This window comes from Trichoderma gamsii (genome assembly GCF_001481775.2).
Source record: "Trichoderma gamsii strain T6085 chromosome Unknown Scaffold_44.2, whole genome shotgun sequence".
NCBI lineage: Eukaryota > Fungi > Ascomycota > Sordariomycetes > Hypocreales > Hypocreaceae > Trichoderma > Trichoderma gamsii.
In genome coordinates, this window is record NW_020171381.1 from 118,039 (window position 1) to 131,167 (window position 13,129).

At 50.9% G+C, this 13,129-nt stretch overlaps 4 protein-coding genes across 4 annotated transcripts; all 4 read right to left on the reverse strand.

The window, feature by feature from the left end:
- Positions 1-273: 273 nt before the first annotated feature.
- Positions 274-1,163, reverse strand: TGAM01_v209274 (H/ACA ribonucleoprotein complex subunit 1; the record flags this gene model as incomplete). Its single annotated transcript, XM_018801921.1, has 2 exons — positions 274-800; positions 1,052-1,163. 2 exons carry the CDS (start codon positions 1,161-1,163, stop codon positions 274-276), a joined length of 639 nt encoding a protein of 212 aa, XP_018664746.1.
- Positions 1,164-2,012: 849 nt separating this feature from the next.
- On the reverse strand, positions 2,013-4,786 carry TGAM01_v209275 (hypothetical protein; the record flags this gene model as incomplete). The annotated part of the gene is made up of 3 exons (XM_018801920.1): positions 2,013-3,147; positions 3,208-4,033; positions 4,156-4,786. The coding sequence occupies 3 exons, from the start codon at positions 4,784-4,786 to the stop codon at positions 2,013-2,015; spliced, it is 2,592 nt and encodes an 863-aa protein (XP_018664745.1).
- Positions 4,787-7,637: 2,851 nt separating this feature from the next.
- On the reverse strand, positions 7,638-9,328 carry TGAM01_v209276 (hypothetical protein; the record flags this gene model as incomplete). The annotated part of the gene is made up of 3 exons (XM_018801919.1): positions 7,638-8,564; positions 8,645-9,177; positions 9,262-9,328. 3 exons carry the CDS (start codon positions 9,326-9,328, stop codon positions 7,638-7,640), a joined length of 1,527 nt encoding a protein of 508 aa, XP_018664744.1.
- Positions 9,329-10,403: 1,075 nt separating this feature from the next.
- TGAM01_v209277 (phospholipid:diacylglycerol acyltransferase) lies at positions 10,404-12,308 on the reverse strand (the record flags this gene model as incomplete). Its single annotated transcript, XM_018801918.1, has 1 exon — positions 10,404-12,308. One exon carries the CDS (start codon positions 12,306-12,308, stop codon positions 10,404-10,406), a length of 1,905 nt encoding a protein of 634 aa, XP_018664743.1.
- Positions 12,309-13,129: the final 821 nt, after the last annotated feature.

Here is a 13,129-nt window from a genome sequence, read left to right on the forward strand (position 1 = left end):
CCGAAGAATGACGAGATAAAACTAAATTCAGGTACGACGGAGGAATAAACCGAACCAGTAAAAAAACGCCGTGAAAAAAGCCCTTTGTACATATAAAACATCTTCTTCCCTCCCCTTTTATTCAAGCCAAAGATCGATCCCCGCCGCCCTGTTATCCCTTTATTTCCATTCGTGGAGAGGGGAAAGTTCCCTGCTGCCGCTGAGTTTTAGAATAGAGGAAATGGCATTGGTATGATCACCATGGATTCTAAAAGTTTTCCCATTTCTCTTGCTTTACCAGCTGCCACCCCTGCTGAAGCCGCCACGTCCTCTGCCGCCGGCACCGCCCCTGGAAAAGCCACCGCTTCCACCACGAGGACCTCCACGACCGCCGCCGCGAGAGAAACCACCGCTTCCACCACGGCCGCCACGGCCGCCGAAACCACCACCAGCACCGCCGCGTCCACCACGAGAGAAGCCGCCGCGACCGCCGCCGCGAGGACCACCACGGGACGCACCGCCAGCGCGCTTGGGCTTGGGCGCGCCGGGAGGGGGCTTGGGCTTGGGCAGGAACTTCTCGAGGGGCAGCAGCTTCTCGGGGGCAATGTAGAACTTGTCGCCCTCCTTGAAGGAGGCGGCCTGGATGCCCTCGGAGGGCTTGATGGTGAAGAAGACCTGGTTGATGGGGCCGAGGACCTCGTCGACTTTACCGACGGCCGTCTTGTTCTCGAGGAAGATTTGGGCGTTGAAGTGGGGGACTTTGGGGTTGATGGATTCGCAGACCATTTCGCCTTCGCAGGCGTGGATGAATTTGCCCATTTCTGTGTGGTTTTACGGTTAGCATTATCTCTTCTAGATTTGAAGTAACTTTATGACTTCATTCTTCTTTTCCCATTTTTTGGGACTGCAATCTTTTTTTGCAGTGCTCCAATTCTAGCCTTTTCGGAAGGAAAGAGCATGGGATCAGAAGAGTCGCAATATCCTCTTTCACCCTCAATTGAGAGACCAAAAAAAGCAAAAGGAGAAAAATAAAAAAAGAAGTTCCATGAGAAAGAAAGAGTCTTCGCCATACCTAGAACCGACGCAGGCGGGCCCATGTCCCTCTGCTGGAAACCTCCACGTCCACCTCGAAAGCCACCAGCTCCTCCACGACCACCACCACGACCACCGCCTCGGAAGGACATGTTTGCGGATTTATGAGATTTGTTGCTTGTTTTTAATTTAGACTTTAACCGGCCGGCGAACGAGGGACGAAAAAGGTATGCGCTGGTCGGAAGGAAGAGGCCAATTGTCGTTTGGAGTGACGCTCGTCCGTTTTTTCCTCTCTTCGTAGGACTTTTTTTTTTTTTCTTTTCGTTGAAATTTTCCGAAGCCCAGGCTTTGGTTGAAGAAGCTTGTTCGATTGGGAGCGTCTGATTGGGTGGTGCGGAATAACATTTGAGCGGGTCTTTTTTCACGACGTGGGGCTGGGATACCTTGGTACATGGACCTGCGGTCTGGTGAACTCGCTCAGCTTTGATGGTGAGTCTTGGCTGTCTTTTGCTGTTTCGAGGTGATTACTTGTGGCATCAAATTGACTCAAGATTCACAGAAACCATCATTTTTTTTAATTGCGCTTAGATACATTTCGTTCCATCAATTCAAAAACAAAAAGTGCTAGCTAGACCACGTGTGGTGAGCTACGGATATACCTAACGAGTGATAAAGAGCGATGCCGTCCAAAGAAAACACAAAGCCAAGTCAAAAACAAATTGAATCAACATGACGAGTCCAAACAAGTCCGGAGACAAGATATAAATAAAGACAGCATACAAAGACGCCCACATCTCACGCAACAGCGTTGCTTTGTCCCCGCCATAACCCTCCCTTCACACATTCAGCATGCGAGATACTGACTGATACAAAACATAAAACATGGCTCAAAAAAAGAAATGGTATCCAAATAAAGTGACGTGTACCCATTTTTTGGTTTTGGACTGATAACAAAAAAAAAATGACTAGAAGGAAAATCATATAGACCTTCGCTTTTTACCCTAAGGGAAACTGCCTGGCATCGGTAGGTTTGAAACAGACATATCCTTGACTGCTCGGTACGCGGGATTGGCAGTGGTTGGCACTGCACCCTCTCCCTGGCCTGGAAGAGCTTGCAAGCCACCCGCGTCTGTCTGAGTCTCAGATCTGGGGATCGTGTTCGGGTTGACACTGTTAACATGTCCTTCCCTGGCGCCTCCAACGTTGGTATAGTGGCCACCGTTGATCTCTTGCATCTCAACACCTCCTGCGGCACCATTGACCCTAGCAGCATCATGGGGTCCCCCTACGGCCTGGTGATCATGGTTCAGAGACTTTTCGCCGGGATAACCATTGGGGATTACTGGCTGGCGGGTGCCGGGAATAAAGGCTGGTGCTCCGTAGACATTACGCTGGTTGCCCTGGTCCAGCGGCTCGCTTGTATAAGGGTTGACACCATCGACTTGAGCCTCATGGTTGGCAATGACTGCCTGTGCATGCATTTCATTCATGGGAGTCTCGCCTCTCTGGCCGTAGTCGGGATGGTTCTCATCGTAGTGTGTATGATATTCCGGCGAATAGGCATTCGTGGCCGTTCCTGGGATGGCGGTCGCGGCAGCAATTACCTGGGCATTTGGCGACGCCACCTGGCTGGATCCGGCACTAGATGGAGAGTGAGGCACCTGTAAGCCTCGTTGGGCATTGACTTGGATGTCAGATGGGAACCGCCCACCTGGTTGGGGTCGTCGCGATTCCGATCGGGGTTCTGCGAGGACGTCCTGCTCAGTTGCTTGGAAGGGCGGCTCGTCTTCCTCGTCGAGCTCGTTGCTGCTGACTGATCGATGTGACGACTGACTCGTGCTTCTCCTTGAATGGGATCGTACAAATGCAATTCGCTCTTCCGATGATGTCTCTGTCAGTGCCTTGATATCGTCGTACCAAGCCATCATCGTATCATGGCTCTCGGCCCGGAATACCCAAGTGTGCCCTCGGTGCATAGATCCAGTTTGTCGGCCTTTGAGGAGGAATTTATTCGATGGGCCTCCTTCGCTTGAGCGGGATCCCAGTTTCTGGTCCGGTAGATAGAGGGACATGATGGGAGCTTGCGCTTTGTCTGCCGACTTGAATTCGTGCAGATGCGTTGTTGAAAGCACATACCTAACGTGTTGTTAGAACCAATGTCGACAGATTAGAGTGCAAAAAAAACTCAAAACTTACCACCCGGCTGTATAACTCTTCAAGTATTTACTTTTGCGCTCCAATAGCCCGGCACGGATCTCTTGTGCAGAGAAATGGTCCTGTCCAGGATAATGAATCTGTTCAACGGAGCGCAAAGGGATGTTGGGGTTAACCACTCTGTTGTCGTTGGAAACGAAATGCTCCCATTCTTGATCTTTAGGCATAGAAATGGGTCCGTCGCGCAGCTCTCCGACAAGATCGAGAGCATTTTCTGCTTCGCGCTTGAGGATGCCGGCGTAGGCATTGTATGCCTTTTGAATCTCGCCTACAATGATGGACTCTAGCTCACGCCCAGAGCCCTCGAGGTTGAGATAGGCCTGATGCAGGTAGTTTTCTTCTTCGATTTGGCGCTCAATCTGGCGATCGACAGCCAGTCTAAGAAGGTAGGGATCTTGCTTGCCGGTCGTGTTGGAAGAGTCCATCTCGGACTTTCCCAGGACTTCAGACAGAGCCTTGACGGCTCTGCCGGTAGCCTCTTTCTCTTTCTCAACGTTGTTTTTGAAGTCGCCAGCTAGGTGCTTGATTTCTTTAATTTTCTGTTGCAAATCACTTCTCAAGCCTGTAAGGGCTAGGATGACATCTTCTTCAATCTCTTTCGCCTTTGTAGCCTCTTGGAGGGCCGTCTTATTATAGGTGCGAATCATTTGTAGGGCATCGTCGATTCCGGCAGTTTGGAGAAATGAAGCGGGGGTCGCAGTATTGTTTGAGACACTGGACAGCTTGGTGATTGATTTTGCCTTTTGCTCGTAGTGAGATTGGATTTCGCGGTAATACGCAATAAGATCCTTCAAAATTTTCCTCCAGGCTGTTGTTGTCGCATGACATTAGCATCGGATGAAAACACGCTGCTTACGTCCTAACAAATGGGATTGCGCCAAGGCCCAATGCAAGGTATGAGAGAAGGGAAGAAGAGGGAAAGTAACTAACTCTGAAATCTGGCGGCAAGGACATCGGTGGGATTGCCGGTCGTTGGTACAGGGCAATAGAATGGGCTTTGGAGCTCGTCGGCGTCGGCAGTCTGGAGCATGAGGCTCTTGACGCTGCCCGCTCGTGCGCTGCGCCGGCTGCTGGATCGTACCAAGCTGCCAGTGCCGCTGCGTCGCATTGAGGCCTTCTTCTTTAGCGTGTTGCCCCTCTGCGGATGACCGCGGTCATCGCCGGCTGAGTAGCTGTTGACCGAGCTGGAGCGCTGCATGGCCGCCGTTCCAATGGCGGCCGGCCCTGCTCCAGACGAGGACATGACGGGCGAATCGCGGCCGCGGCGATTGTCGAGGATCGAGCTGCCGCGCTGGCTGGCGTCCCACTCCTCGGTGAAGCGGCCAGGAACGGGACTCTGGCGTCGGTGAGGCGATGAAGTATTCGAGCGTCCGCCGGCGTCGAGGTATGTGGGTTGCGGCTGGTAGGACAGCGGTCGTCGTGATCTCTGGGAATAGGGTGAGCCGGATAGATGGCGCTGCGATTGCGAGTGCAGCGGCTGTTGGTAGGAATTGAGTGCTGGAGGCGGATTCAGATCGGCGGGATGAGGTGTCAATCCCTGAGTCTGAGGCGGGTAATCCATGACGATATTGGAGGGAGAGGAGGAGGAGAGGAGAGGAGAGAAGGAAAAAGAGCTGAGCCGAGCTGAGCTGAGCTTGCTTAGTAGAGCTGAGCCAAAAACAGAGCAAGAATCCAGGGTAAATGAGCAACAACTAAAAAGAAGCAGAAAGTAAAGCAAGCCAAATAATTATAGTTTGCTCTTAATACTGGGATGCGCAGCCAAGCTCGCGCCTGGCCAAGGTTTCGCCTCGCACGACCTAGCGAGTGACGACAGACGTGGGCGGACGATCAGAGGCACGCAAAAGATGGCGTCTGTGGGTGGTGGGGAGGGGGAAATAGATCAGAGACACTGCAGCGTCGCCTGCTGGGGTTGACGCAATGACGAGCTGCTAAACAAGGCGCTTCTGGGATCCCAACAGCGCAGCGCCACAATGAAAGATACCTGGAGAGGGAAGCGAGGCGACAGGTACAAGAAACTGTTGTTCTTCTTGTTTCTCTTCTTTTTGTGTAATTGCAAATACTTTTCTTTGGTGCTGCTGAGCCACAGGCCACGAAACAACCAGCGCGTGTCTCGTCCTCGGCTGTGCAACGAGTGTAAGTGGAAGGTGTATAAGAGTGTAAGAGTGTAAGAGGTCTGGACAATGCGTACTAGATACGGGCAAAGCGTGAGATGACTCGTGTTTGCACGGGTACACGATCAAACTGGTAGGTACCTAGGTAGGTAGGTACCTTAGGTACTTGCATGTATGTACCAGTAGCTCTTTGAGCTTTTGCAGCGCTCATGGATTTCTTTTTAATGATTACCGGAATCGCCGTATCGAAACACTCTGCTACGCGCACATGCTTCGCCCCGCACATCGTCGCATACACCCCGTCTCTTAACTTGGCGACCCAAAAGCCAAGGACTCTCTCTCCAGAGATGGAATTTGATTTGCGCGCAGCGGCAGAGGACCAAGTAAAAAAGAGGGGAGGCGCTAGCGCAGGAACCTGGCCGATACCTGCACTCTGTGTCGTGCTTGCATTGGTGACGGGGGTCACTGGCAGGTAGAGCGAGCTAGATGCGAGGTGCATGGTGCTGAAACTGCATGGCCGCGACATGACAGGCAGGCCCTGAGCTGCAGCCTCTTCCAGCCGGCATATGCATGAGAATCGCTGAATCCAACCATCCTGAAGCTACAGGCAAGTAACATATCCATCAAGGTGTCATGTAAGCTACCTTGCCTAGCACTCCGTCAGCAGTGTAATTCTTTATAAATCTCTTCGCTGTAAGTAATCAATCCCCCTTACGGAGCGTCCCGAACCCAAGGGGCTCAGCAACCACCCCCGCGTCTCACCTCTCTCTCCTCTCGTTATCGCCGTCATCTGTCTCTGCTGCCTCTATCTAACAAGGCACTATCCCAGTACTTCTCATCACCTGTTCTCATAGCTGAACCCCGTCCAGGCGCTAACTGATCCCCCAACATGGGCCAGATCGGTGCAAGAGAGCTCCAATGCCCGCTCTCGCCAATGCACAAACCCGCGCACATCATCATGGCCACTTACAGGGCAGTCCCTTGATGCGCATCTCCAAGTGGGCTCCTCCAGCACGTTTTTAGCTTCTGTCAAAACCACTGAACGTCAATTCAATCAAACCCAATCCTCTTTTTTTTTTTCAGCTGCTTCCGCCCAAGGCCTGGCTGCCTCTTCAAATCGAGAAATCATGACGTATTAGTTCGTCCCCGAAGCACAAGCCACGCCCCACTGCCCAGACTAGGTCTCCTCTTCCTCTCCACTCAAGATTCCTAAATGTTGCATGTCTCTGCTCTGAGTGGCTCTTTTTTCTTTGGCCATCGGGCTTTGGAATTGGGCAAAAACATGGAATCTAGCAAATCTAGGTGTACATTTCCATTTTCCCCGCACCGCACGAGGCTGTGACAGCATCCATTGAACAAACGTGCATGCTTTTGTTGCATTAGTAAGTACTGCCTGATTGCTCATCCTGGTGCTCATTCTGATGAGTACATGCGGACCTTGTCGGCTGCTCGGCCCAGATCAAATAGCCATTTGGGCACGATCAAACTACATAAAATGTTAATAAGGGGCATTTACCAGACTCGTAACCGATATGCATGACTTAGGATAGCTGGAAAATATCAAGGATTAGTTTCCATTGCTTCTTTTTTTTAAGTACCTTCGGACGATCGGCGCCCGAACAAATCTATCCCAAGCCTAAATTTGCGCCTCATTTTTACGTTTACTCAAGAACAGACTCCAATTTACCTAGATACATAAGCATCGGGCAAACCCTCAAATGTCACATGCAATTTAAATCAAAGCCTAAAAAGCAGCAAAGATTATATTCGCCCAAAGTAACAATATGCAACAGATTCGTTGCCTGTTTGCCTCTTGCCCCAGGCATTACCAATACCTAATAGTAAGACATCGTTACTATGTGCGTGCATATGTACAACAAAGACAAGTAAAAAAAACCTGATCGATAACACCGTCTTGTCTATGCTGCCAGGTATTTCCCATTTACTCATGTTTCTCGTGTCAAACAATTGGCCGGCCTGTCGCTGATCTCAAGTTCGAGAGTTGAAAAATTCCCCGTGTTACTCTGCCTATCAAACTCCAAAAACTCCGGAAAGCCATTGACGGCGTGCGTTTCCAAGGTGTGAGCCCATGCCTTGGTCAGCGTCTGTGAGCTCTAACTCTGCTCTTTGAGGCCAGTTTCCAAACGGCCGTTGCAGAAATAAGCAAGCAAATAATTAAATGAACCAATGAACAAACGCAAGAAAACAGAAGAAAAGAAAAAGTCCGAAAGTAAAAGCACTACGACTAGAAATAGAGATAGGGGAACGGATGTAATATGGCATGTTTTCGGTCAGGTCCCCTTAGTTTACGGTCCCTGCCAGATGCTCATCCGATGACGTTTCTGCCATCCTCACTTTGCCATGTCGTCTAGGGGGTGGTGCCTTTGGCGGTACCTTTTTCGACGTAACGCTGCTGATATGTACGGTAGCAGAATGCTTAATGGCTGAAGCTGTATGATGAAAGGGAATGCCATGTCTGTGCTTGGGCACTGCTGGTACAGGCTTCTTGGTTCTGCTTGCACCATCGTGTTCGACTGGATCGGTGTCTGGCTTAGAGTCATTTCGACTCGGCGTCTGCACGCCTGGCTTCTCCGTGACTTCGGCCACATCAGTGACACTAACACTGCTAGATGAATGCCTTGGCGATAGGCTCATGCCCAAGAGTTTTCGAGCGACCTCTGCCTGGCCTGACGCTTCGGAATCTACGTCCTCTTCCTCCACTAGCCATTTGACTTTGGATACTCGGTCCACCAACCGCAGAGTCGTCGGGTCAGCGGGTGCAAAGTGGGCATTCTGTGAGCCTCTCAAGATTTTGAGTAAGCGCAGAATTTCCTCCTTCTTGTAGTGTGGTGGCTGATTCATCTGGGTATGCGCTAGTAAGGGGTATAGAATTCGCAAGTACGTATGCCGAAGAGACATCCTCTCGTCGGGAAGATCCATCAAATTTCGAATAATGACGTCTAGTAGCACTCGTAAATCGTTGGTATAAAAGTATTCATATGTCGCTTTGGTGGTGAATAGAAGATATAGAAGCTTGAGAATCAACAGCTGCAGGGACGTTTCAGTCTCTCGATTTAGAAGCAGAATGATATTCTCTCCAAATGTTCGAAACAATGGCCCGTGGAGGCTCAGGCATTTGACAATACGGTTTGTCAGCGGTTCGGGGCCCGATCCGGGGATGGTGACGGTGTCTGTGGATGCAAGCATGTATTGTTCATTCAGGACAAGCTGCCATGAATTGTCAGCACGCGTGAGGATGAGATGATGGCTAGTTGGCCCGCTCAATATAAAAATAGAAAACCACTTACCAATACTCTAATGGTTGGGTAATGATATGGGTCATTCACATCGCTAGACACGCCCTCGATGAGGCCAAACAGAAAGTGAATAAAATCATCGTCGACCAGCGCCAAGTCTTCTGGTGCCAGCCGCTCCACACGCGACATCTCATACATCAGCTGCAGCAGAAAGCGATGGAGTCGTGGGTCGCCATCTTTTTCTTGCCTGATCAGCTCGAGAAGGCGGGGGAAGCAGGCCTCCTGGATCATGCGCGGAAACGTCGCCTCGTCCTTGTGGCCGTCTAGCAAGAGCAGAGAGACTATCGCGTGTAGAGGCCCGGCCTCGTCCTCCTGTAGCAGACTGTAGATAAGCTGCTTACGGACGTATTCTTTGTGCTGTCGGAATATGTCGCCGTTGAGCAGGATCTGCGCGCACATGATGACCTCATCCTGCGACTGCGGCTGCTGGTCGCGAAGCTGAGTCGTCAGGCTCAACCAGGAACGGAGGGCATCGTCAATGGATTCGTGGCTTTCGCAGTGTTCCGAGACGCACTTGTCGAGTTCTAGAGAGTAGAATTAGTTGCCACTTCTCTCGATACCTCCCTGACTCGTCATTGCACCAATTTTCAACAGAAACTTCAACGTACCAGTCCACAGCTCATCCTCTTCCTCCACAGAGAGAGGAGAGGGCACCATCTCTTCGAAGTCCGCCATGGCTGCCAGGTCCCGCAGCTCGTGGCTGCGACTGCATCTGGGCCCTTTGCGCAGACCGGGTTGGTTCGTTGGATGGCGGTTGGCGAAAAAGGCTGACGACGCTGCAAGAGTCGAAATCGAATGTTTAGACAAACAGCCAAGAACTCCGGAAAATGGCAGGTCGAGAAAAGAAAATGCGCGCCCGTCGCCCAAAAGCCCACGTCCCAGAAGGGGCTCCTAATTTGTGACCAGGAGTGTCTTTGCTCGGGATGCGAGCGGAATGTAAGGCCCCAGTCCAGTTGGATTGTGTGGGGTAGCGAGAGGAAAAAGAAAGGCGATGCTTCGGGATTGATTTCGAATGACTTAGCTGATGTCACCCAGCAGGCATAGCGCATGCACGGTGGCGCTGAAAGGGAAAAAACTTCAGGGCTATGGGCCACTAACGTTGCGTGCTGCTAAATTAATGGACGGGGGCTCCCGTTGACCATCTGCAGGGAACGCGCCCGGCTTAAATAGGCACATATGCACGAATGATAACGGCAGTTGAACATCATATATGTAGGTATCATAGAGATCGGTGTTCAATATGTACTACAAGAGATTTGAACTATAGACAATAGTTTGACCACGTACAATTTGGCTATCCATATGCTCATCGTTTTAATTGCTTATCTATTTATAGGATGAACAAGGTCCGCCTGTTCGGTAATCATTTCCATCCCTTGTCTCGAGCATAGATAAGACTAACTAAACGGTCGAGCCCCTGTGCAACGCTTTAAGGAGATGACTTCTTTACAACTAAGCGGAATAGTATCTTCATTTCTAAGAATCCACTATTGAGGTCATCTTCTTATATCCATATTTTATCGTATCTACTAGTATTATTTGCCTGTAGTATGTACATTTGTCATATCAGGGAGGGGTATTATCTATCATGAAACCAGCATTCTACCGGCTTCCTCTTCCTTTTCCTTTTCTCTCTCTCTTCCTGTTGCATTTGCACGGCTCCCCACGCCAGACTCCGAATCGCCCATCCCATGCCAACGAGGCTCGCCGGACAAATTATTACCCAAGACATCAAACCAAAGAGGCCATGCTATGAACTCTTCTTTTTATTCTTCTTGTTGCTTTCGTCTTCTTCTTCGTAAATCTTCACCTTGTCTGCATATTCCCCAATCTTACTGACGACATAATCCGTGATGGTCTCCCCTTTGCCTGCTGCGACTCTCAAGATCAGCTCGTTGAGCGTCTGTCTTCCCAGGATGTCAACATGATCAGCAGTATTGGGACCGCCCCGCGGGCTAAATCGGTCAGGCTCATGAGGCATCTCTACCACAGTGATATGAGCTCCAGCGGGGTTATACCGTTTCATGTGCCAACCACGATTGCACATATATCCGGTGCTCAATAGATTGACGGTTCCATCTCCCTCGCCTAAAATAACACCGTGATCAGCCGTCCCTTCGGTGTAGGCAACATCGATGGTGATGTTGAGATTAGTCATGGTCGGCTGATCAGGTGCTTTGTAAAAATAGGATCGCTCTGTAGGTTTTCCAACGCCATAGAAGCAGTATATCTTCAGATTTGGTGCCCGCGGAAGCCTCGTCTCGAGTGGATTGATCCATTTTCTAGGGTCCTTCTCGTTTGCCTCCACCTCTGCAGTGGTGTGGGCAACTCCATGGGAATAGCTGCGCTTGATCTGGTCTGTGTACCATTCATCGGCCGTGTTGAAGAGATAGCTCATGGAATCCTCCACAGTAAAATTTCGATCTGGAGTCGTCCAGTTTGAGCCGACTCGGAAATTAAGAAAAGAGCCGTAAGAAAGTTCTTGATCGGGCTGGTCATCTGGGGCTCCGTTCAGATCTCCCCAAATTGCGTCGCCTCCGATAGGCAGCATCGAAGAGATTCCCGGCATGGCTCTGAAAATTTCCGCTCTTTCTTCTTTGCTCAAAAACTTTTCCAGTCCATAAATTGCCAGCGCATTCAGCTGCGCCGTGTCGCGCATCTCTCCGGACAGCACCGCCGTCAGATCCTTTACTGCGCCCAGCATGCAGCCGCTGATATTGATCCAAGAGTCGACATGACGATCCACCCAGTCCCCTCCGCCACGGCCGCCTTGGTCCGATTCGACCCAATGGAAAAAGTAAAAGATGACTTGGCTTCCCATGCTGTGCGAGGCAAGGACGACTTTGCGCCCTTCGAACTCGACTGCGGTCTCGATGTATGCCTTTAGCCTGGAGAAGTACTGATCTCTGACTTCGAGATTAGGATAAGATAGTCTCCAATCATATGCGGCCGTGAAGGAGTTTGTGGGATCGTATCCTATGGTGGCCAAGTTTTCAAAGATTTTGCTCCATATCCAATAGCCTGTGATGAAGAAGTCGGTTGCATCAAACCCCTGTGCTGCGCGTAGCTTCACCATAGGCGGATCAAGCCCGGTCCGTTTATCGAGCATGATATGCTTCTTCCAAATCTCCTTGTCAAGAACCAAGGCCTTCATCATAGTCCAACTTCCCCATAGCCTCTTTCGGAAGTAAGGTCTCGAGATATTAGCTGTTCCCCAGGATTCGAGGCCCGTCGAGATGACGCCAGGTATCATGATCATGGGGTGATGCGCCTCCAGGCCCTCAGCCCGAGCCTTCAGGCCTACGGCAAACGCATCGTAGGAAGACGCAACTTCACGCTCTCCCTGTGCAAGATCCCGCATGTCTTTGATCAAGCCGGCGGGTATAACATCGAGCAAACTGTCCATTGTGAGTTCCGTAATCTCGGGGAGGTCGATCAAGTCATTCGTCTTTGCAAAGAAGCCCGCCGCAAGGAGACCACATAGGCCGCCCAGCAGAAAAATGAAGGTGTTGCGACGCTTACGCGCCTTGGGCCCCCGTTCAATCACATGGACGTGAGATGTTGGCTGGACTGGCGGAGTGCCTTCTTTCGAGTCGTCGGTGGAATCGGCTGGCGTCGTCTCCGGCGGGATGCGCCGACGAAGAGTGGTGGCCATGATCGAGGCCTGGGAGGCAAGCCGCGAGCACTAGGATCTTCCAAACTATGCGGCAGGTCGAAAAGAAGCTGCGCTGATGCTAGTATGTCTTGTTGGCCAAGGGAGGAAACTCGGCTCCTCAAAGGCGAAGCCGCGCAAAGTCAAAAAGTAGATATGAGACTGTTTTAGATGTAGGTCCCCAAACATGTGGTGGCTGAACTGACGTCAACGCTTTCAGTGTTCCGCAGCAGCTAAGGAGCAATTAATCCAGCAGCACGGGAAGAGATCCGCTATTATTAGTGGCTATCAGCGCTGTGAAAGAGCCGCTAAAGTGAACTCGACAGCACCAAAGTTCTCTCATTTATAGAAGAGAGGAAACAAGAGGCGTGCGGAAGAATACTTAGTAGATGAGCTGAATAAATAGGTACATCCAGCAATAAATGAACTAAATTACTATACGCAACGTCAGCGCTCCGAATCGCCTCCGGGGCATTGTAGCAGCCCGTCCCATTGGCCGCGGCGTGTTGCTGAAGCCCGGTACTAATTCAAGCATTAACTTCGCGGTGGCCCGATCTGAGAATCTGGCTTGGCAGCTTAGGCTTAGCATGTGATTGACACAAAGGCAGTTCGCCCGACGATCCACCCGAGACTTGGGTCTGGCTTTCTTTAGTCAGACTAAAACCGCGACACAGCGCCAAAAAGTGCCTGTCAGCCCAGCAGCGCCTTTTTCCTGATCCGGGCAATCTGTCGAAGGATTTCTCAGTCTTTAATTCTTCCCGCCCGATGCTGACCGGGCTGCCTGGTTGGCTGCCACCTTGGCTATTCGTTCGTATCGTCGACTC